The sequence below is a fragment of the Pteronotus mesoamericanus genome, unplaced genomic scaffold (assembly GCF_021234165.1).
Source record: "Pteronotus mesoamericanus isolate MK-2021 breed Mesoamerican mustached bat unplaced genomic scaffold, CSHL_Meso_final contig_657, whole genome shotgun sequence".
Lineage (NCBI taxonomy): Eukaryota > Metazoa > Chordata > Mammalia > Chiroptera > Mormoopidae > Pteronotus > Pteronotus mesoamericanus.
In genome coordinates this window covers 20,762,501-20,785,996 of record NW_026555229.1, presented here as the reverse complement: position 1 = coordinate 20,785,996, position 23,496 = coordinate 20,762,501, and the positions used below count along the sequence as shown (strand labels likewise).

Here is a 23,496-nt window from a genome sequence, read left to right as displayed (position 1 = left end):
TCCCAACCCAGAAGCCAACACCCCGTGGCAATCCTAGAACGAGTTTTGTGGGTATCCTTCGAAGATGAAAGCATTGTTGCAACACACCACTGATCAAGGGGAAAGTACCTTTGTACTCAATGGTGCAATTGGTATTAGTGGCCACCGGCACAGCCGCTTTCATTTCTCTTGTTAGTTCCAAAGCCACATAGCCAGGTGCCATTTTTAAAGGAAACTGCTATAACTAGTGCTAATAGCTTAAATCAGTACTTTCCCAAGTGAAAGATGACCTAGAGACATTTCAAAGACTGAGCTGGGGAATCAAAGGAGAGAACTGTGAAACTAGTTATGGTTTGCTTCATGGGTGACAACTGGCATGTTTTATTTTTAATACACGTAATCTATTGGGCACTATTAACACACACTTATTTTCCTAGGGGAAAGAACAACTCCCGTTTGAGTATGCAGTTTTCACCCTTAAGACATGTCAGAGAACAATCGCCATTACTTTTGCAACGATGGCTGATCTCATAGTTCAAGAACGGTGGGTACTCAGCACAGTCACTCCTGTACAACCTTGGGGGCTGCTTAGTTGTTTCTCTACAAATGATCCTGTTTGTCGCCTTCTCCTTTTCCTTCTGCATCTTACTGACCTCACCTGATGTTGAATAGTGGAGATCATTCCAGGAGGGCAGCAGTATACCACTAATGCAAATCTCCTAAAACACATGTGGACACCACGTAAGCATAGAGGCGTAAATGGGTACAATACCTAAGAATGGGACATGGCAATAGGGTGAGGGAGCGGCACAAGTGAGGCTTCAATTATGTGCAATGTTTTATTTGAAAACAAAGAGATGAAAAGCAGCAATATTAACATTTTAAAATCTGGATAGTGGGTTTATGGGTGTGATTCTGAGGTTTTCTAAAATATAGTGCCAAATTTAAGAACTAGGAATCCCACAGGTATCTGAGAACCACAAACCTGAAGTCGGCTAATAACTGAGTTTACTTTTTTTGCCCAAAGAAAACAAAGATTTGCTATTCTCATATGTAACTCCATGAGTTTAGTATTATCCTCATTTCACAGATGAGGAAACAGGCTCAGAAAGGAACCTCACTGACGCAATGAATTAAGCAGCCAGGTCCAAAGGCCGGACCCGCCACGTTGCGTGACCAGGCACACCAGCATGTGTAGCTCCAGAGCCCTGACAGCCCCGCTGGTGCGACCGGAAGATTCTCCAGCAGGGGCCTTCCACACGCATGGCCTTCCCTGGTGCCTAGTCTGTCACAGCGCCTGCATCACCCAGTCACGGGAATTGAGATTTGAGAGCAATCGCCACACTTAACTGCCCTCTCCACCACCAAGGTTGTGAAATTCAGGACCACGGGTCAGCCAAAGCTTGAAAACCAAATCTGGGCACACTACTCTGTCGCTGCATTTGTCACCCTGCTGTAACTGCAGGTGTGCTCATCGCTACCAGCCACACCCCCGACCCAGACTGGAAGCCCAAAGAGCCGGGGGACTCCGTCCTCCTCAGCACCGGAGCTCCGGCACCCAGCACGCAGCCTAGCGTTCAGCAGGCACTCGGTATTTGTTCAAAGAGTCAAAGGGGAAAGTGGCTTTTAAAAACAAGGCAAAAATTAAATTACGGAGAATTTTCCTAATATGTTAAGGATATAAAGCAGGATTCTTACATGTAATCCAAATTTTATAAAATCATCAGTGTGGCTCACTTGACTGGGCATCATCCGGCAAAGTGAAAGGCTGCCCGTTTGATTCCTGGTCAAGGCACATGCCTGGGCTGCAGGTTCCTTCCTCGGCCAGGGTGTGTGATAGAGGCAACCAACCAATGTTTCTCTCCCCCATCTGTTTCCCTCCCTTTTCCCCTCCCTTCCCCTCTCCAAAAAGGAAATGCGCTAAAAAATAAGTTAATAAAATGGTATGTACTCACTAGCCCAGAGAGTTGCACAGGCGCACACTAACCATAGGCAGGCGGGTACCTGCTGCCTCCCTCTGAACAGCCAAGAGAACAATGGCCAGGTTGAGCGAGAAGCAGCTCACACCGTCGTCAGCCCCCTCGAGGGGCCGCCCATGTGATACTGGGGGTGCAAACAGCAAGTCCGAGTCACGGAGTTACCCAGGGCCGGACTCTTCTCGGCCACCATGACAGGGTCTCCTACATCCAACGCTCCAGGTGCTCTAGGTCACCAGTCGCCTGTTACTTCAAAGTACACCTAGGACAGCACCCCCCAAAACAAATGCCACGTAGCCACATGGCCTTTACCCTGCGTCACACCATCTCAAATAGAAATCTTCAAATCTTCACCCAGGCGTTTTCACGTGATGTGGTTAACAAACTTTTATTCATGGAGAAATATGCATAGGAAATTCCGAAACATGGATACACACCAAAATGCTACCTTCTAGTGTAGAACTGTGTGACAACGTAATTCATTTTTTGCATGATGTTTTCTAAATTTTTCATCAATGAACATACTAAATGCATATTAAATGTTTACTAAATGAATTAACAAAAGTTCTATGTCCGGTGCACTGGACACTGTGTGACTCTATTCAAAACTACATTGAAAATTATTTTTAAAAAGCGACCGTCTCTAACATTCAGTAACATCACAGTGGCCCAATATTTACGTATCGGAGTATACAAAAAGATGTGGTCCCTGCTCTCGCTAGAACGAAGCAGGGGAACAAAATGTGCACATGTAAAAATGTTAAAATTCCAGGCAGTACTGCTAAGTGCCAAAGACAGACAACAGGAGATGCTTCACCTGAATAGGGAAGAAGAGCACACTCATTTGTGAACTGGAGCCAGGACAGCAGGCTTCATGGAAAAGGGGATCCTGAACAGTACCTGGCAGGATTCAATTGAAAACTGAAAGAACAAGTCCGAAAAAGAAACCGCCTCAGCAGGCTGCGACCTTGGGACTCCACGTGTGTGTCTGAGGGACGGCAACGTGAACAGCCTGGCACTCGGAGCAAGAGAATTCCGGTGTTTTAGAGGACTTGGTAAAAAGTGAAAAATGCAGCAGGGGTAGGGGACATAGCAAGACGGAGGCTCAGGGTCAAAGCAATTCGGGGAAAACTGGTTAAACAAAGTTACAGGCATTGTTTCCTTCTGAGTTCTCTGAGCTCTCAGTAGGCCAAAGGGCACTGAGTCTTCTCCCACTAAGCAAAGAGATCTAGTCTTCTCCGACCAGAAGAATCCTTTTTCCCTGAAGATGTAAGTGTGTGCATAGCAAAACACTCAGGGGATACGAAGCTGAATGACAAAGGCAAAACAATGCAGGGTTTGAACAGCAAGGTAAACTGGGTCCTCTGGCCTTAGTGCTCCTAACAGGGCCTGGACTTCCCCCTGAACAAAGGGGAACCTGCTCATGCCCCCTAAGTTTCCACAGCGTGGAATTCGGAACCAGACACTGCTACCAGGAGAACCTCCCCATACACCCGTCAGGGTTCCCAGGGGTCAGCCCCACCCCGACTCCTCGGAGAGCACCATGGCACCTGGCGACCAGCAGGCCCTGGAGGCAGCTTACCTTCTTAGAAGTGATGGAAGGGCCACTGTGAGCACTGGGGAACGGGGAGGGTCCCAAGCACAGCATGATAAGAAGAGCAAGAGTTTTTAAAAGTCCTATGTGGTGTAGAGCAGTTTGTTCAAATTAGAGGTGACAAGGCATCTGTTATAAAATCAGGTCAGGAGGCCATAACCAACATTTCTAGAAAGAAAGAAAGAAAAAAAAGAAAGAAGAAAGAAAAGACAGAAAGACAGACAGACAGAAAGAGAGAAAAGAAAAAAAGCAAGCAGCTACATCACATGTACAAAAGGCAACTAATGTTTTATAAATCTTTTCTCTGTTATACATACTGTATTGAACTGTGTGTCCTTAACCAAAATTTAAATGTGTTTCATACTTCGGTCGCAGCTTAAAAGGTCTGAGAGTCACTGTTCCAGAATACGGAGGAATTAAGGCAGAGACTGGAGGCTGTTACGCTCCTCCAGATGGGCGGAGGGCGCCCTTTAAATGGGATAGTAGCAGTAGGGAAAAAAAGGAAAAAAAAAAACCTGAGAGACACTTAAAAATAGAGAAGAAAAATTAGGTACAGGAAACCAATGAAAACGCTAGGATATTGCATCTGGGTTGTTTGGGACGAACTGTGAAAGAGAGCTGGTTATGAGGTCCACAGGGGAGGTAAGGAGACACATGCAGGGGGAAACGCATTTGGTTTCAGGAGACAAGAGGACATCCAGCTCTCTCACACAACATCAGAAACATTGCTTTAATTTAGTCACCTTTTACGATGCTATATTAATTCTCTTTCAGTTAAACATTTTAAATTTATGCTCTGTCCTCAACCAAGTGGTTATGACTTTAAGCAGCACATAATCACACTGAAGAACCAATACCATCAGTTAGTCTCTGGCTATTACATTATTTACCATCCCAAGGGCTTCACTCTGATTTAACGTTTGATGGATAAGCACAGACGGGCCTGTCATTTGGTTCTGTGTGTGCGCACGATGGCTGCATCAGCACAAGGACGTGCGAGCGGCACGAGCTCTACTGCACTAGCACTTCCAGGAGAGTCGTGCCAAAGGGCGCCCGTCAGCTGCCCTGCAGTCTGCGCCCATCCTATAAAGCTGCTAAGTCGGCTCAAGAGCCCTGCTGATCCAGCAAGAGGGCACGAGGGAAATGGCAGAACTCCAACAGATCACTTTATCCAGGACTAAATCCCAACGTACATCAGAAGAGACATAATTAAATGAGGCAGCGTGGACCTAAAGGTACAATGTCATCCCCACCAGGCCCTTGATGAAGGGAGCTCTGCTCTACAGAAGCCTTTTTACAAAGTAAATTACATTAATTACCAACATTTGAAAACATCCAACATTTAAGGGTTCTGAATCTCTGATTTATTAGACAGCGTGGACATAACAGGTTCAGATTATTTTACAAAAAGAGCTCAAGCTGCTCAGAAAAAGCAACGGGGCTTGCTGGGAGAAAAACAATTCTTCTGACTACTGCACAAGGACACCGAGACTCCTCATCCTACACAAAGTCAGCAAGAAAGGGCGCAGACAAGTTTTGTCAGACAGAAAACAGAGATATCCACATACTAAGCAACGTATCCACAATGACTATAATGCATCCCTTAGTGAATAAGAATGTATTTGTAGGAAGGAAAACAAATCTTTCCATAGAGAAACCACTTTCAGGAGATGATTAGGTGGACCTGCAATGAAGAAAATATATTTCAAAAGATGGATTCAGGTTTACACTGTTTTCACTGAAATACTTAAAAAATAAAATAAGACCTTTCTTTCTCTGTATCAAAAGAATTTTTTAAAAAATACACCATGGATAAATTAAGTTTCAGTAAAGGTCCAAGACCCATTCAGAAACATACATTTGCGTATAAGTAGAACAAAAAGTTTGACAACAGAAGTGTACTATTTGGAACCACTTAGAGTAGGCCAAGCTAAGTTCGTGTTCTGCTTCAGGGCATTACATCGAAACGAATCTCATTCTCACTATAATTTTTTTTCTTTTTAACCTTAATCACCAGCGGCTGGGCAACTGAAATGGACATGAGAACTATATAAATGTCAGAAAAATATGTAAACCTCATTAATGTTTCCAAAAATTCATTTAGAGATAGAAACAGGTCCAAATAGATGCCTGTCTAAATGTACTGCAATTACGTTACAATTATTTTTCCAAATACACAGATATGCTCTGTCTTTTCTCAGCTCATTACTGACTCAAACAATTTGCCCTTCTGGGATCAATTGTTTGCTAATAAATAATTGTTTACAGTCACAAAATGATGTTAGGAGGTTTTCTTATTAGTTTTCCTCCTGCACCCTAATAAGATTGAAAACTAGCTGATTCCCAAGAGTCTAACCTTAACCTCGCTTTGTTTAACAGCCCAGGAAATGATGAACCATCTGCTTCAGAAAATAATGGACGGCCAAGAGGAAATATTGTTTAATTGTAGATTAACCTCCTCATGAGGCAGACTGAAGCAGCTTTAGAACAAGCAACTATAACCCGCAAGAGAAACAAATGGCTCAAGAGCCTTTTATTCTACCATGAAAGGTCCAGAAAAAAATTTTACTACCTATATTTATTTACAAACATTAATTTCCGCAGTGGAAACAAAATCACCAAGGTCAAAACTGATTCTCAAAAGTGCAGTCACTGCCCTCCAGTTTTGTTTGCCCGAATCCCTTTAATGCAGCAAACCATCAAACCATCTCATGCACTTAGGAAAAGTGTTCATTTAAAAAAAAATCAATAAAAACCTCTTATCCATTATTTTCAGGTTCTTATAATATTAAAATTAATATTTTCCCTGGTTTCTTTGTTAATAGTAATAAATCCACCATTAAGGAGTACGAATTGTTTTATTATCATCAACATGGCACTTAAGTAAATGAAATCTTGTCAAGTACATGGTGACCTACAAGTTCAAAAGAAAAAAGAACAGCATAAGATCAAAATGGCCGGCCAGGACAAGACATACAAAAGTGAGAGCGCAAATGTAAACACAGCCCTTTACCCAACAGGCTTCACATGCTAAGTCTTTTCTAAAGTCAAACCTGGAAAAGTATACATGATACTGAATATTTAAAACCCTGCCCCCTCTCAGGGACTCAACCAATTTAGCAAGGGCACTATACCATTTTAATTCAGAAAAATAAAGGAATCCTGAAAATAGTCAGTTATTCCATAAATATTGATATGAAGGACTTCCTACAAGGGCCTGGGTACAGAGAGACAAGGAAGGACAAGACACCTGGGAGAGGTATTTTTGGGGTTTAAACAAGTGCCTACGTATCAGTTTTCCCTTAAACCTGGTGCAGGTAATTAAGTAAAGAGCTTTGCCCTGTTGGTACCAAACACTAAATGGTTCCTCTCTGTCAACCAAGAGCCATGGACAGCTATGAAAATTTGAAAACTAAGGAAATTTACTATTCCAGGCAAGGCCATATTACTTTGGGTTTCCAGGAAGACCTGAAGGTCATTCACTTTGTATAAATACTAAAAAAACAAACTCTGTGGAGAGGAAAGATTTCTGGCACTTAAAATTCTTAAATATCTTAAATAGAATTTGCTTAAATAAATTATTTTTGAATTCCTCAACTTAATTTTCAAGCAATGAGCTAGTAATAACTCCAGGGATTCAAATAATAGTGCCCATTCAAGAAGAATGAGAGTTTGACATTCTTCTCTACAAAACAACTAGGCACAATTTTATCCATCAGACGTCTATCAACCTACGGATATTGAAAGCTTGGGAGAACAAGATAAAATCAACTCCAACCCTACAGTCAGCTGTAATATCGAGCAGGCATCGACAATGCTATTCATGAATTTAGAAAAATTAATAAATCCTGGGTTGAATGCAAGAAAAGGCTCAAATACAGGTGAAGCATACTCACTTGGGCTTTGTTTCTGCATCTGTCACTTGGCGAATGAAGATACCATCTTCAGGATGCTCTGTGTCATCCATTTCATACATATATGATGATGCTATTGCAAGTGTAGTCCCATCATTACTGAAGGCGAGTGACGCGATGCTGGTGGGGTACCGATGGAACTGGCACAGCCGCTTTTTGTTAAACGGATCCCAAATATTCACAAATCCATCAGAACCACCTGCAAGTCATTTTGAAAAAGTTAAATGATCCTTAAAAGCAGATATAGAAAATAACCATTATCTTTACAAATGGTTAATTTTTAAGATCACAGAAGGTACATTTCCCCCCAAGAAGTACTATACCAGATTTCTCTAACTATCATAAAAAGCAAGCACAGTTTTTTTTAAAGCTCCGCCTAACTATAGATTTCTAGTGCTCAACAGTAAAATTATGCTATCTTATTGAGTAGATATACGTTAACATGCCATACTTCACCTGTGGCAAATGTATTGTGGATGTTGTGAAAGGAAATGGCATTGACTGGGTAGATCTGCTCAATGTTATTTTCCTTCAGCCTGTGGCACTTGAAGGCATACTTCTTCTTCTGCACCTCAGGGCTTGGGTCCAAGTACTCAACCGCCACTCGGCCTTCAATAGAGCTCAACACATAACCCTGCCAAGCGGGAGCCAGAGGAAGCCAAAAACGGTGAAGTCAGCTTCCAAAACCAAGGCACTAATACCCAAATTCAACCCACGCTACAGGAAGACGATTTCAGAAAGGAAAACAAAGTATGGCCTGGTTTTAAAAAAGTGCTTAAGCTGTACTAGCATAGCTATAACTATTCCAAAATTTTAAAGACACTAACGCTCTATTAAAAAAATAATACTATCACCACTTGTTTATGTCCAAGTAAAAGATAAATATAAAACCTGTATTTTATTTTTCTTTAATTCTTCAAGGTATAAAAAAGACTGACTCCTGAAAGACTACTTACGGAGACCAAAAAAAAAAAAAATCAATAAAATCTTACTTTTAGTGAAACTTCCATTATAAACTGGAGATACACTCGAACAAAAAATTTTAGATGCAAGACATAAAAATACTTATAAATACAAGCATATTTATTCATGAATTTAAATCTCAACTATCAAGTAACTGCAATTCCTTATCTTCGATGAAAATTCACAATATTGGGGGGGGGATGTGATCACCACCTGAGGTACCAGTCTTTTAAAATACAGAACCCAGAGAATAGCTGGCATAATTGCTTCAGGCTCCACAACCACTAAAGGACACCCATAAACTTCCAAGATACCTTCTGTTTTTGATGACTTTTACTCCTGCAAAATTCCTACAGCAGCCGACCACCCCACCAACTCCCCTCAGAACTTCAGGGTTTGCAGGGAGAAGGGGCTCCCTAACAAGCAGGGCAAGCTCATTCAGCATCGATGCCGAAAGGGCGACCACCCACACATCAAGGGTTAGTCACTCTATGAGGCGCACTGCCTTTCCTAACCTCAGGGCCATTCCTCGGGAAAAATCCAAGTTCTGAGCTAGGCTCGCTATAGCACTCTATTTGTATTGAGGTCACCGAGAGGCAAAAAGAAAAAAGAGAGAGAGAGAGCGAGAGAGAGAAAGAGAGGGAGAGAAGAGCAAATCCCATGATCCTTAATTTCCAGACTCAAATTTGAATTCAGTAGTTTGTAAAATGAAATGTCTGCAAAACTCTCCTTGATTACTGTATACCTGTCAAACATCCTGAACCAGGATCAAAGAGGAATCAGAGGACCTCTATCAAACCACTGGCAAGTTACTTAGCCTCTCTGAACATCAAGGTCATCTTTAAAATTGGTTTAACACACTATCTTTTAACACAAGGATGTCAAAAACATACCTAACAAATTCTAAATCATTACTCCAAAGAAAAGGCAAAGTTTTTAAAAGGCAGTGACCAAATCATTACTATATAAGATCGTATTGTTCTCAAATTCAAAAAAGCAGGGGAGAGGGTGCCGGCCAGTACCTGCTTGTTTGGAAAAGCTCGTATGCAGCGAGTCTGGTACTTGAGGCTGGACTCCCGGCGCTGCTGCACGTAGCCCATGTTCCGCAGGTCCCACACCAGCACCCTGCGGCCCGCGGTGCCCACAATCAGCCTGTCCCCAGACACCGAGAGGGTGTACACCTGTCAAGAAAGACCAAAACTTGTAAAAATCACCCACTTGACTGAAAATGGCATTCTGGCCCAAAATAAAGTCCCCTAATCATAAAACCGTAAAAAAAGTTAGCTGATCAGGTTCCTAAACAAAGGCATCAAATTGTTAATACTATAGTTACACAAACCAACTAATTCACACAAAATAATAAACCCAAGATATTTTAATACTTAACCAAGTATCATAGAGTGTACATTCTAATTAACTATGAAAAATGCTGTTGAGGATTCCTCTTCATTATTGAAACAAATTAAATTTTTAAACAGCTTTTCCAACCCTGTTTCATTTAATGACAGTACAAAAGTATAAAAAATACTCAAAAAGGAGGCATTAAAGCCATAAAACAATTCAAGATGCCTTCCAGCGGCCTTCTGGCTTTTCATAAAACAATCATTTTCAAAGTTACTTTTCTACGACCGCCTTCGGAGCAAGGTTTCATGCTGTCACCCTTAACACCGCACTTCCCCAGCTGTTACCCTGAATAATAAATAGGCCTTTCCAGGAAGAGTGAGGGAACTATATTAATTAGCTGCTGAGTTGCTTTTGGTGCGTATGAGCTCAAAATTAAAAGAAAAGGATAGCGTCTGGTACATGACAAAGCAAATTCTTGTGCCCTGACATCATACTGAACACTCAAAATAGAGTTCATCTTTAGGAAAAATTATAAAAGCATTTTGTCCCATAAAAGTATTTTTTCCCTCATGATGCCATTTTTCAATGTTAAAACAACTTCCATGAAAATTCCCTTATAATAAATCATAACATGTCCTATATACAAGGTTTAAAGTTGTTAATTTCAAATGTTATTTGGAGACCAGAGATAGCAAATTTATGAAAATGGCGGCACATGTATTTTCCTGATCCTGTTAAACCATTCTTTTTAAATCTAAACTTCATATACAAAACTACTGCTCTGATTATTACTTTCTGTTAATAAGCAACTCTAATTTAATTTTATTTAATATATTAAAACCTGAAGAATCATTATAAAAAATGAAAAGGCCTCATAACATGGTAAGTCATCTCTTTAACACATTAGACCATATGGTTAATACACACTAATATGGTAACTGCATACCATGAGTCAAAAAATCCAACTTAGGTTTAACAATATAACCACTCAACAGTCCCCACAATCTGGCCTTAAAATTCAACAACTACTTTGACCAAGTGGTAAAATAAGGAATTAAAGATTCAAAACAGTAGGTTTAATATAGGCATATTTAAATAAGAGAAATGTAAGATTTACCATAGTTTATTCAGAAAACAAAATATTTGTAGAAAAATAGAAATTAACCTAAGTCACATGAAATACCAAACTTAAAAACACAGAATCTGGAAAGAAATCAATTTATGATAGTATAATCAAATTGAAAATTTCATCTTAAATCTTTATACAGGTGACACAAGATTCTAATAGCACTTTCTATCCCCACTGATCATAAATCACGTGAAGCCGCTGTCTTGCTACTGACTAGGTGTATACATTTATCAAAGGAAGTATTAAAAAAAGTGACATAATGAACCTTGCTGAACCAATAAGCAGCTTGATTCAGTGTGGCTGTCCATTATATGATGTTCTGTCAGCAATTTATCACAGCTCTTAACATGTTACATACAACCATAAATCAAAACTAGAAACAATGCAATTATTTTATTCTGAACAAAGGTCTTGCCAGGAGTGGATTCGACTATGAAGTGACAAAAATAATGGCTCCTGGGATGCACTACAGTATATAATGATGGTTAACAGGAGGTGAATAGTATATTTACACTGAGGAAATAGACTCAAGTGAAGGATACCTTTAAACTGCTAAAACAATCAATCTTTAAAATTAACTACCACTTGATAAAGTCTGATGAGGATACAACAAGAATGCTCAACGACACTCTCACGGTACAGATCAAAAGGTTAGAATAATATACAAAGATTCAGTTTTAAGAAGCTGCGTTCACTAGAGCCTTCAAACTACATCTGTCAGAATGAATGAATGAATGAATGGATGGTCAAAGCAAGGGCATACAGGCCGCGTTTCTCACTAAACTTGAAATGATAACCCACTTCACCCTCTCAACAGTACACTGAAATGAAACCTCAGGTCCTAAGTGAATGAGTGATGCTCTATCCCACTTTTGGTTTGGACATATCAAACCCAATTTAAAGCAATCCAAGGGTCTTTGCTAAGTGCCTTCTCTGAAAATCTTAGTCCAGGGATATAAAGCATTAACAATACGTGGAAATTTATTATTTAAGCTAGTGCTCTCCAGTACAAACATGAAAACGGATGGAAAAATTTTGACCAAAGTAAAATTTCCTCTGCATCAAAATATTTCTACGTATGTGCGTTTGTAAAACAGACCCATCAAGTCTTAATTCAATATTCGATACCACAGTCATCAAACATGCATCGAATCACCCCAAAGACCATCATTCCTATTATGAATACAAAGAGCTTACCTTTTCAGGCTGAGAGAAGGTCCCAGCGTTACAAGGCGTTCTGGGATCCCACAATTTCACTGTCTGATCCCAACTCCCAGTAACCATCACATTCACTTCTGGACAGTATTCAACACATCTGATAGGGGCATCATGGGTTCCAACAAGATTTTCTATAGGAAAAAAAAAAATCAGTTTTACTACCCCTGCAAAACAAAACTTCAAGTGAACAAAAGAAGGAGACATTTGTCTACTATAATGAATCCACTTCCACCAACTCTAAGGAAAATCTGCATACAGAAGCATTTCTCCATCACTACCAAAAGTCGTCCATCCCTCCCTGTCCGCCTCACAGGGCACAGCTGGATTCACTGGCATGCTACACATCAAAGGCTTGCCTCACTTTGTTCTAGATACCTTTAAATGAGGAGTCTTGTTTAACTCTGTAGGTCTGACTGTATGTTGTGTAGGTTCTGATATATGGCAGGTGCTTAAGAAATACATGCTGAATGAACAAATGGGTGGATAACTTGTCTTCTGGACCTGAATAAAACTTATCACATTAAACCAATGTTTATAAGAAACTTATTGAAGTGGTAACAGATTACCCCAGATCTGGGGATGAAGGAGGCATGGAGTCTTATGATTAATCCACGTGGTTTTCATGATGGGTCAGATTTCCAATGCATAATTTTTTTCATTTCCATTTCAACTCTTCACTATCTCAGTCATTCATTCATTAAACTGACATCTACTAAATGTCTACTATGTGCCAGAAACTATACCAAATGCTAAAGTAACAACAAAGAACGATATGTGGTCTCGATCCTCAAACAATAAAGTTACCTGTTTAAAATTATATCATTTAAACAAGAAAAAAAAAACTCTCAAGTTTGGCAATGACCTTCAGAGAATAAACAGCTAATTCTCTCAATTTTGGTCTCCAACATCGAAAATGTTTTTTAAGTGTGTTTCTCTGTTTTTCCGCTCCTAAGTTTTTAAACGAATACGACCTAAACCTGCAAGCTAACCTACTTGGTAGAAAAAGCTGCTAGCAAACAAAACCAAACATCTGCAGTTATAAGTGACAATGCAAAGGGATTTTCCTGCAAAAGCCTCTTCTGATTGGATTATTTTTGACAAAATATTGTGCCCATCCTCTATGCATCCTCCCACTGTCCAACTCCTACTCATCTGCCCGTATCTCTTGTGACTTGCCATCTCCTCCAAATACATCTACATCTAATATATGCACATAACCCCTGCAAAAAAAATAAAATAAAATAAAATAAAATAAAATAAAATAAAATAAAATAAAACTCTGCTAGAGTGCCCTGAGCATTTAGGTTCCATCACAATCTCTGCTCTGCAGCAAACCACCATAAAAACTGGGGTAAGTCATTTCCCATCTTAGCCTCTAAGACACAGTTATCTAAGAGGCAATGTGCCATCTTGTTATTCACTCAGTTAATGCAATTAGAGCATATTCTAGGCTAAGTAAGGATGCAAGCAGGATTAATACAGTACCCGGACAGGATGACTACTTTATAGCACCATGATTTTAAAACCTCTCTTCCTTCAGTCTGTACTAGAGAGAACTGCAACTTCCGCCCTGGAGGTCGGGCCCACTTCTGAGGAGGGGGTGAAGGTCCAATCTAACAGTGGCCATGGGACATCAGAATGGGCTTTACTGAAAAAATACATGCACGTGATTTTGTGAAGGGTAACTTAATAGTTTACTCATTTAAACAAAAGAGTCCTAAGCATAAGCCACTTTCGCACGTATCTAACCAAGTGGGGAATGAAGCAATTCAAGAACGCCTCTTCCTGAATAAATACTTACACTCCAGTGCACCAGCCGAGAAACAACAAACTGGTAAAAGGCCGTATTACCTTGATCAGTGTTCAAATCATGCATTTTCAATTGATGATCTAATCCCCCGCTCCAGGCATGTGTTGGGTCCTACAAAATAAAGTTTCAAGTCATTTAAAAGTGTTAAGAGTTTCAGAAAGCGGTTCAAAATTCCAGCCAACGGGTCAAGTACGCTCCAGATGACGTCACTATTCCCTCTAAACAAAAAAGCAGCACCAAAATAAAGCAAACTACCGCCAGGAAGTGAAGGAAAAACGGCAGGACAGGCATTGCTATTTACTAGTAACTGCGCCCATCTTTAGACAAGGCAGCAAGTTTCACCTCCCGGTTGCAAATTTCAAACGCAACTGCCCCACGTCTACACCGCGGGCTGGGTCCTTCAACTCCACTTTCACGGGGAGACCAGTTTCCGACGTCGGCATGTCCCCAAGGCCAAACCCCGGTCCCCGGCCCGAGGCAGGTGCTACGGGTACGTGGAGACCTGTCCAAACGCCTCCCCTGACATAAGCCCCCAGCCCGGCACGGCAGGAGCGCTGCCGTTATTCACACGGGACACCGCGACACAAAGACAGCAGCGCGGGCACCTACGTAGAAGGCGCAGTCCAGGACGGCGCCGGTGTGCTGGTACTTGAGCCGCATGGAGTTAGCCGGCACATCGTAGAGGCGCACCGACGTATCCCAGGACGAGACCAGCAGGAACTGGGAGGTGTTGGGGCTGAACTTCACCGAGGAGATGCCGTCCTCGGGTGGCTGGTTCAGCTTGAACTCGTTAGAGCCTGTCATCTACGGAACAAGCGCCCAGTCAGAGACGCCCCCCGCCCCGACCCCGCTCCACACCGCCACCGGCGCCCGCGAGGGTACGGGGGCTGGGGGCTGGGCTGTTGGGGACCTCACAAGGGAAAACCTAGAAAACGACAGTGACGGGGCCTCTGCGCCTGCGCAAAGCCTGCGTGCCCACCAGAGCCGAGACTGCTCCCTCCACTGCCCACCGCCCCCGAAGCGCCCCAATCCGCCCGGCCCGCGCCTCCACACCCGTAACTCCAGCCCCGAGCCGGGTCCGCCGCATCCCTCCCCCGCCGCGGGCTCCGGGACCTCGGCCCCTCCCCGCAGGGGACTGCCGTCCCGGATGCTCCTAAAATAAAAGTGGTGGAAGCGAAACGTGTTCCCTGCGGACGGCTCCGCCAGCTCAGGGCCCGGGGAGTCCCCGAATAGCCGGCTTTTCCGCCCCGTCGGCTCTTCCCGCTACCTTGAGTTCGCTTAAGAATCAACTTGACCGCCGCTAGCCGCCGCCTCGCTTCACTCAGAGCACTCGGGGGCTGAACAAAGTAGGCGGAGAGGAAGCTCCAGCATATGCCTGCCATTGGCTGAATTCAAATGCCAACGTCTCATTCTAGGCAGCCGATTGGTCCGCGCTGAGGCCGGGAGTCGGTCAACCCTGTTATCCTCTTCCGGCTCAAAGGCAAACCGTGACTTTTCCGATCACGTGGACTCGCTTTACCACAAGGCTGAGGCACCTCCTCCGCTTTCGCGCTAAACGAGTGAAAACTACAACTCCCAAGAAGCATCGCGCCAAGACTGCGTTCACGCCCTCTCGGGCACGTGTGCAGCACGCTGGGAGATGTAGTCTCCCTGAAGCCGATGCCCTGCCAGTCCTCTACTGAGGTCAAGAAAGATGCTTTTTGGAGTTCGACATGTGGTGCTCTGAGCTAATCTCGCAGACACGAGAGCCCCATTTTGATCAAGACTTCTATAGTGCTAAATTATTCTCCCTTTCCCAGAACGCCCGTGAAGTTAACCAAAAATTGGAGTGGAGAAGAAAACATTTACTCTAATGAATTGCATTATTTTGCCCTGATGTTTTCTCCTTTTCCTAGGTTTCCACTTATGAACCAGGGTCTCACAGTTCCTATTGTCTTAGACCTATTGGAACTCATTCTTATTTATCCTATGCTTTATCAATCCATTGCATCTTTTCACAAACATTGACATGCCTACTGCGTGCCAGGCCTGGTGAGACGCTGGGATGATGCATTAAGAGACCAGTCTTTGCTCTGGAGGAACTCCCTGTCCAGATGGGTGAATAGACTGGGAAACAAATAATTGGCAATGTGTTAAAGCTTAAATGCTTCTTTTAGACTTATTTTTAAATGGGGTCTTAAAATGACAGCTACAAGCTTCTCCCTGTCCATTCCAGCCCACCTGAACAACTCCCTCGAGTTTGGAGCTCAGTTTGCTCCATTTTATGCTTCTAGAATCCTCCACAGATAGGAGAATCAAGAAGGTTGCTTCTGTAGTAAGAAAATGATTTGATCTCCATGAAAGATAATCAATATTTAATTTGTAACTAGAATGCTGTGACTCAGTGACTCTTAAATATCAAAAACTCACTGAAAATTGTCAATGTAACCCATACTATAACCTCTTTTTCACTGCCTTTTGTGGAAAAAAAATCTTATTTTATTATGTAACTTTGTATGAAGTGGAAGGAAATTGTTGAGGTTAAAGTGCTTTACTCTTAAGGTACATTAATAGAGAAAAAAGTTTGGTCTTTACGTATTCACATATGTTGACTCAGGTGCACATTTTTTCCTGATTCGTCACACAATAAATGCACATGCAACCACTCCTCTCCCCACTGTATTGATGATATCACTGCTGAAAGGTCAGATTTTTGCCCTTTCTCCGCCCCAGTCCTCATACTGGGTTCTCTGTCTCTTCTCTTTCAACAAGTTAATGTCTAGGTTAAGAATTTAAAATGCAGTGCCTTGCTCCATTCTAACTTTGGCTAAACAATTTTAACTCCAAATAATTCTATTTGGTTCCTTCTCCCCATTGCATATTTAATTCTATTAGTGTTTCGAGATTCTGAGCATGAATTATCCACTAATAAAATCTAAGTGTATTTCATTATCCAGTGTGTGTATGATTCAGGTCCCTCTGGGCATGCAGTTGCAACCAGACTCAATTTGAGTTTTAAGAAACGTCAATCTTTTAAATCCAGTTTAGAACCTGAAAGGAGGCTGATGATTTTGCTGATTATTCAAATGAATTGATAGTCTTGAGATAGGAAATCTGGCCACAGTGGAGTCTTGAACAACATTTTCAATCCAAATGCAAAGGCGTGTATATGTATGTGTGTGCATTTTAATGCTTAGTTACTATAAAAGAGAGGAATCTCTAGAACTAATTACACTGTTGGATCACTTTGCTAATTTCTAGAATAGAAAAAAGAGTGAAATACCCACTATATGACAAACTAAAAAAGGGTCATCCCTAAAATCGTAAAGGTTAAGATTTTGCCATTAAGTGGCTGCAATGGCTACAGAAAACCATCTTCTCTAAGAAAAGCCTAAAGAGGATATAGTGACCCAATACTTTTAAAATCATCATTATCTCGGGGGCTGGAGCGGTGGGAGGGGGGGACAAAATCTGTTGAAATGCAGACAAAAATCATATGGATTGAATATTCCTATACAAGTAGTTCCTTGAGAACAATTTTGTTATTTCTGCATGGAGTATTCAAATACAAATAGCAACACTAGAATAAAAGAATTTAAAGTGGGTCATCTGGAAAGAGAGAAGGCACTTGAGATAAAAATATGTGTACCAAGTAAGTCAGAAGAAAATGGATCCAGTGCCACCTTTTTCTCTCTCTGAATATCCAGTAGTTAGAATAGTTCTAATCAAGTAGTAGGACCCAGCAAATATTTATTGCACTGAACTCTATTGAAATGAAATAAATACAACTGAGCTAACTTAGCATTGGCAGATGTGTTACTGGGGAACATCCTTCAGATGTCAACTCGAAATAAATTGTGATTTTTATGAAATCTAATGTGAGAAGAAAAAATATGACCTCAAAATGGACAAGAGATCAGACATTTTAGACAGAATACTGTGGGTCACAGATGGTTTACAGGTATCCTATACGCTGTCACAAAATGCAGAGCATTTCCTAGCCTCAGAGAGACAAGTCTATCACGTGAATGTTCACCTCCAAAGAGATAAGATCGGGCCTCGGCGCTGGCTCCTGGTACCTTTGCACCAGGTAAGGGGGTCAGAGGCTAGAGGTCCCCGGTGCTCCTCCCAGTGAAACAAAACACCTGCCTCTTCTAAACTCAAGGCTTCCTTTTCGGACGTTTTACAAGGAACTGATGGCTGCGATTTAACCTGGCTTAACCTGGAGAGGCTCTGGGATTTGCATAACGCTCGCGCAGCTCTTTCCTCGGAGCCGCACCCTCGTAGCCGGGGTGCGAACCGCAGGTGTTGGGGCGCAGAAGTCCGTCGGCGCCCAGGCCACGCAGCAAGCTTTCATTCAATGGGAGCGGCCACGTACTTGCGCATGATCAGGCCGTTTTGTCACGTAAACGCAAACTATAACCACCACCCAAAACAAAGCTGTGTGGGAGAGGCGCCTTTGCCGCCCGCACTTTGTTTGCCTCAGAACCCTCCTGCGCCGAAGGCCCACGTTTCCACGTCCAGTTCCCGAGCCGAGCAGAACGCACAACTGTACCACCGGCAGTGGAACTGTGCGCCGGTCGCAAGCCTGTGGCGCCAGGCTGGGCAACTACCAAAGCGGGCTCTTTACCTGGGCCAGGAAGCGCTGCCCCACCTTCCCTGCGCCCCTGGAGAGAAGGCTCCTGTCACTGGTTGAGCCTTTCACAGGACACCCTGCTGCCGCCAAGCCCCAGGCGTTCCAGGTGCTGGGGAGATGCTCGCTCTGGGCAGGCATCCGCTTCCGCGGCGAGCCCTGCCTCCCTGCCTTGGTCCCCCTTGGCGCGGGTTCCGGAACTGCATTCGGTCCGGGAGAGCATCAGCCCGCTCTGGTCTTAAGCGTGAGGAAGTGGAAGGTGGTGCGTGCCAGCCCAGAGGCTGCCAGAATCAGCCTTCCAAACTCTAACCCCTGACCCCGCCCCACCCTCCACGTGGGGTGAGCAAGCCCTCTCCGAACACACACCCACAAACCCACAAACCCCTGCACCCGAGAGCGAGAAAACATTACACGTGTTAGCACTCCAAGCAATCAGTGCCGCCGAAGTTAGCGACGACGCTTAAAATGTTTTATTTTCTTTAAAAATATTTACAGATCTGAAACCTCCCCTTTGGTCCCTGCCCGTTCTCAGGACGAGGGAAACGAAAGGAGGCGTTGAGATAATTGTCCAAAGTCCCCGAGGGCTGGCTTGGCAGGCCATGTGTGCATGTACATATATACAGATGTATAGAAGGGGAGAGTCGTGGAACTGGCTTTGTTGGTTGTGTTTTCAAATTTTTTTCCTACCAATCAACGTCGATCTGGCCGAAACTCCCTTTCCCACCACCCGAGAACAACCCTTCCAAAAGAGTTTTCAAAGCATACTGGTTTGTTTTGGGTAGAAAGCAGGAGATCTGGCTTTGAGGAATGCTGATAAGTGCCCGAAACAATCAAAACAAAAAGTAGGGCAGAGGCCATAAATAAGAGATAATGAATACACATGGTGTATTTCTTAATATTTCTGGCAACACGCCGCCGTGCTTCGCAGCCCTGGGACCGGGCAGCTTGCGCCAGGCTTGCGGGCAGCGGGAGAGGCGCTGGGCCTGCGCCTCGGTCAGTAGTCGAGTTTGTTGTAGAGGTTGTAGAGAGGTAAGGCCGAGAGGTTGCTGCCCGGGTAGTAGAGCGGCGCCGGGAAGGCGAGGGAGCGCGGCACCGGCACGCGCAGCAGCGAGCTGTCCCGGAACACTAGCGGCATTCCCACCAGAGTCTGCGCCGACGCGTGCGCCATGTTGGCCGCCTCCAGCTCGGCTGAGAGCTGCCGCTTCCACTTGTTGCGGCGGTTCTGGAACCAAGTCTTGACCTGGGTCTCGGTGAGCTGCAGGCTGGAGGCGAGGCAAGCGCGCTCCGAGCTGCTTAGGTAGCGCTTCATGTCGAAGGTGGACTCGAGCTGGTACACCTGGCTGCGCGAGAAGACAGTGCGTGTCTTCTTCTTGGCGGCGCCTGCCTGCCGCTCGGCTCCGTTGTCCCGCGGCCGCTCGGACCCTGGCGACGGGGAGCCCGCGGACAGGAGCCTCTCTTTCTCTTCCTTAAAGTCCGGGTGCGAAGGAGAAAGGAAAGGCGTGTGTTGCGAGTTCGCCGGCCCTGCGCCTCCGCTGCCCTTGGGGGTACCTGGGGAGTGAGAACAGAAAAGGAGGCCATGGAGGTGGGGAGCCTCAAAGACCACCCCCCGCCAGCTGTGCCCCGGACCAAGAGACGGGCAAGCGGCCGCAACCCTGATCCTGTCTTTTTTGGTCCCAACTCCTTCCCTCTCGCTGGAACCCTACGCCCAGCAGCCCCGGTTTTTAAAAAGCAACAGGAGAGAGACCCAGCTACTTAGAGTCTGGGGTCTCTGTGCTCCCAGTTTCATGAAAGGACGAGTGGCGACACGGGGAGGAGGCCTGGAGGGGGAGCATTAACATCCCTTTTAAAGGTGATTTTTGCCTTGTAATAACTGAGCTGGAAGAGTTCCCTGAGCTTTATAGGGCGGCACCATTTCACAGGCCGTTTGTTCAGAAATCACGCTAAGGACTAATGCGGGACTCCCCTTCGTCCGACGACATTGTAAAAAGGAACCATCTCTGAAAGGCACCATTGTCAATCATCTTGGAGGGCTAATCACTCCGAGAAGGAGGAGGAGGAGGAGGAGAGAGGGAGAGACAGAGAGACAGAGACGACGAGAGAGCAAGAGACCGCGGAGAGAAATTGCAGTAGAGACCGCTCAGACCAGACTTTCAGACCTCCCGTTCGTTCGGGAAGTATCAGATGTGCTTAGAGGATTTGGAGGTCAGAGCCGTGTGTGCGCTCTGTGCCCTGCCCGCTATAGTACACTCTCCCTCCACCTCCACCTTCCCCAAGACCGCGCCGCACCAGGGCTGCGCGCCCAGTATCCTCCCGAGCGCCTGCGGGGGCCGAGGCGGCAGCACCGCGCGCGCTTCCTCCCCTCGGACCCGGGACCCTGGCAGCCGAGGCTCTGGCCAGCAGGGGTCCGATGCAAGAGCCCCGGCACAGCTTCCCTCCCCTAGAGCTCGCTTGCGGTCCACCGGGCGGCGTGCGATCCTTACCCAGGCAAGGAAAGGGGATGGGGGGGTGGTGCTTGGGGCCGGGCTCCTTGGGGCCGTGCGGGTCTGGGCAGAAGCAGGCGGGTGCCTTCCAGCCGTCGTCCGGCTCCTCCTCCTCCGAGGACACCGACAGGCTGCGCTTCCTGGCCGGCCAGCCAGCGGGCTCCCGTGGTGCTTCCGAGGGGCCCCCGCCCAGGATGGACTGAATGGTGAAGCTGGAGACGCCGCCGGCCGCCGGACACCTCTTGCCCGCATCTTCCTTGCTGCCCATCCTGGGTTCATAAGAAATCGGAGGAAACCAAGAACTCCCTTTAGAGACGATCTGAGTGGAAGGTGGTGCTGGCAGGCAGGCAGGGGGGAGGGGCGGGGAGGAGAGTTAGGGGGAGGGGGCGGCGAAGCAGGCGAGGCAGCCGCTCCGTGCGGGGAACACGGGCCCGGGATGGCTGCGCGGGGGTCCTTGCCCGCCGGGCTCTGGGCGCGCCCGCCAGGCCCCAGCGCGAATGCCCCTTCTTCGCCCGCCAGCTCTCGGGGTCTCCGGCTGCGCGGAGGTGGCGCGGCCTCATTTGCATAGAGGTTACTGGGACGTGGCCAATCGCAGCGCCGCTGAGCGGCCCGGAAATTTTCAAAAAGCCAAGACCGGGAAAGCAGCGCCCGTGCACCCGAAGCACGCGGAGAGCAGGATGGGCATCTGCTGCGTCCAGCCAGCGATAGCCGGAGCCGGGAACGGCGTAGATTCCAACCCAGGTTCCTGGTGTCTGTTGTGGCTCTGACCGCTGGGACCCCGGCACTCTCCAGGGGCAGAGACTGCGCGGGGCTCCGAGCTAGAAGGACCCGACTCCCCACTCAGGCGATGGGTCCTCACACCCTCGGAAGAGCTACCCACCAGCTGCTCCACGACCTTCCCCCAGCCTCCCTTTTCCTGGTCCCGGTGAGCAGACAGTGCTGGGAGCCCCCAGACCAAAGCGCCCGCGGGGGAGAATTGGGAAAAGAAAGAGCATGCACCTTGGAACTGATGCTATTCCCAGAGCCTGGCTGTGAGGCCCGGGGTAGACAACTTCTGCGCACCTGCAGACCCCTGCCCCTGTACTAGGCCCAACGGGGCAGCATTATCCTGAGGCCAGGGGTGGGGAGTGAGGAGAAAGCCCTAGATCTTGTTTCAAAAGAGCCTGGTTCGAGTCCCAGCACCACCATTTACACGCTACATGAATTTGGACAATTCCAGTCCCAATCAGCGCTTTATCACCTTCATAATACGTGAAGTGAACGTCTCTTTAGCATCCGCCCTCCTGTTTAAGGATTGCCTTAAGTAGGATGGGATAGTCCCCAAAAACCTGGAAGCACTAGGAGCTCATAGTAGGTACTCTGCAGACCTTCGCTGGAAAGGTCACGGGCTGCCCGCCTGTCCTACAAGTGGCTTTGGCAAATATTGGAGAACACAGAATTGTTGCAGAAACAGAGACCCTTTGCTCTGGGAAGGAGAGAGGAAGGAGGTGAGGGCACAAGCATGGTTTTAGAATTGGGCAAAGTCCCTTCACCTCCCGAATGAGTTACTTTGGACAGGACACAAACTTTCTGCGCCTCAGTCTCCTCATTCCTAAAATCTGGGGAAGCAACACCTACCTCACAGAAGCTGGGTGAGGTCAACATGCCCAACTCCCCACAGTCCCCTCTGAGCCCTGGTTCTCACCTCTTCAATTCCCAGGTCAGCTGGTGCCAAATCTAGAACCAGCTCTGCAGCAGAAAAGCGTTAGGGCGCACAGTTGTCTACACTCAAGCTTCGAGGGAAGGAAGGTGAGGCGAGGCCCCCAGGCACTCAGGCAACTCTACCTCCTGGGTCTGCGCCCTCACACCTATCCAGCAAAGAACCGATCCGCGAAGCCCTGCCCCAAGAGTATCCCCCAAATGCAGCCGAGGGTGAGAGGAGACCCTGGAGCCAGTCCCCACCAATGTCCACAGGCTGCACCATGACGGTGCAGTTCCCTCCTTGCCCGCGCCATGCCCAGGTTATTGAGTAGAGCGCTTGTAATATTATTAGCCGCGGTGAGTTAGCGACTGCAGCCCTGCCCGTGGCAGAACCTCTCCCTACTTAACTTCTCGAAGGGCTCGTTAATGGGCTAATTGATTAGGAGTCCGCGGCGCAGCCGGGGCAGGGGCAGGCGAGGGGGCGGGGACCAGGGGCTGTGCGCCAAGGCCCGGGAGGCCGGCGAGGGGCAGGTGCCGGCCTCCGTCACCGCATTAACCTCTTCAGGACTCGGCGGCGGGGTCGAGACACATTACAAATGGTCAGCTTTAATCATGGTGTCAGCTCATTAACCCGGAAGGACCTGGCGCTGAAATACAATTTGTGCGTCCTCTGCCCGGCCGCGGCACAGACGCCAGGGCCAGGTTGCCGCGGCTCGCGAACGCTCCCGCATGGTCGACGGGTAGAGGGGAGGCGCCTGGAAAGAAACACGCTGCTTGTTCACCCGCCTGCGGCCTCT

The 23,496-nt window shown here is 46.0% G+C and overlaps 2 protein-coding genes across 3 annotated transcripts; both read right to left on the bottom strand.

Annotated features, from left to right (window-relative positions):
- Nucleotides 1–2,576: 2,576 nt before the first annotated feature.
- BUB3 (BUB3 mitotic checkpoint protein) lies at nucleotides 2,577–15,274 on the bottom strand. 2 transcript variants are annotated; one of them, XM_054581657.1, is made up of 9 exons: nucleotides 15,195–15,274; nucleotides 14,537–14,731; nucleotides 13,969–14,038; nucleotides 12,097–12,248; nucleotides 9,449–9,607; nucleotides 7,920–8,097; nucleotides 7,446–7,662; nucleotides 3,538–5,233; nucleotides 2,577–3,263 (listed from the first exon to the last, which is right to left on the bottom strand). In XM_054581657.1, exons 2-8 carry the CDS (start codon nucleotides 14,729–14,731, stop codon nucleotides 5,224–5,226), a joined length of 981 nt encoding a protein of 326 aa, XP_054437632.1. In that variant the 5' UTR covers nucleotides 15,195–15,274; the 3' UTR covers nucleotides 2,577–3,263; nucleotides 3,538–5,223. The 2 variants fall into 2 exon arrangements, with proteins under 2 accessions (XP_054437632.1, XP_054437631.1); XM_054581656.1 differs by lacking the exons at nucleotides 2,577–3,263; nucleotides 3,538–5,233 and adding an exon at nucleotides 5,262–6,463.
- Nucleotides 15,275–19,533: 4,259 nt separating this feature from the next.
- Nucleotides 19,534–21,287, bottom strand: HMX2 (H6 family homeobox 2). The gene is made up of 2 exons (XM_054581781.1): nucleotides 21,020–21,287; nucleotides 19,534–20,087 (listed from the first exon to the last, which is right to left on the bottom strand). Exons 1-2 carry the CDS (start codon nucleotides 21,285–21,287, stop codon nucleotides 19,534–19,536), a joined length of 822 nt encoding a protein of 273 aa, XP_054437756.1.
- Between the last annotated feature and the right edge of the window lie 2,209 nt (nucleotides 21,288–23,496).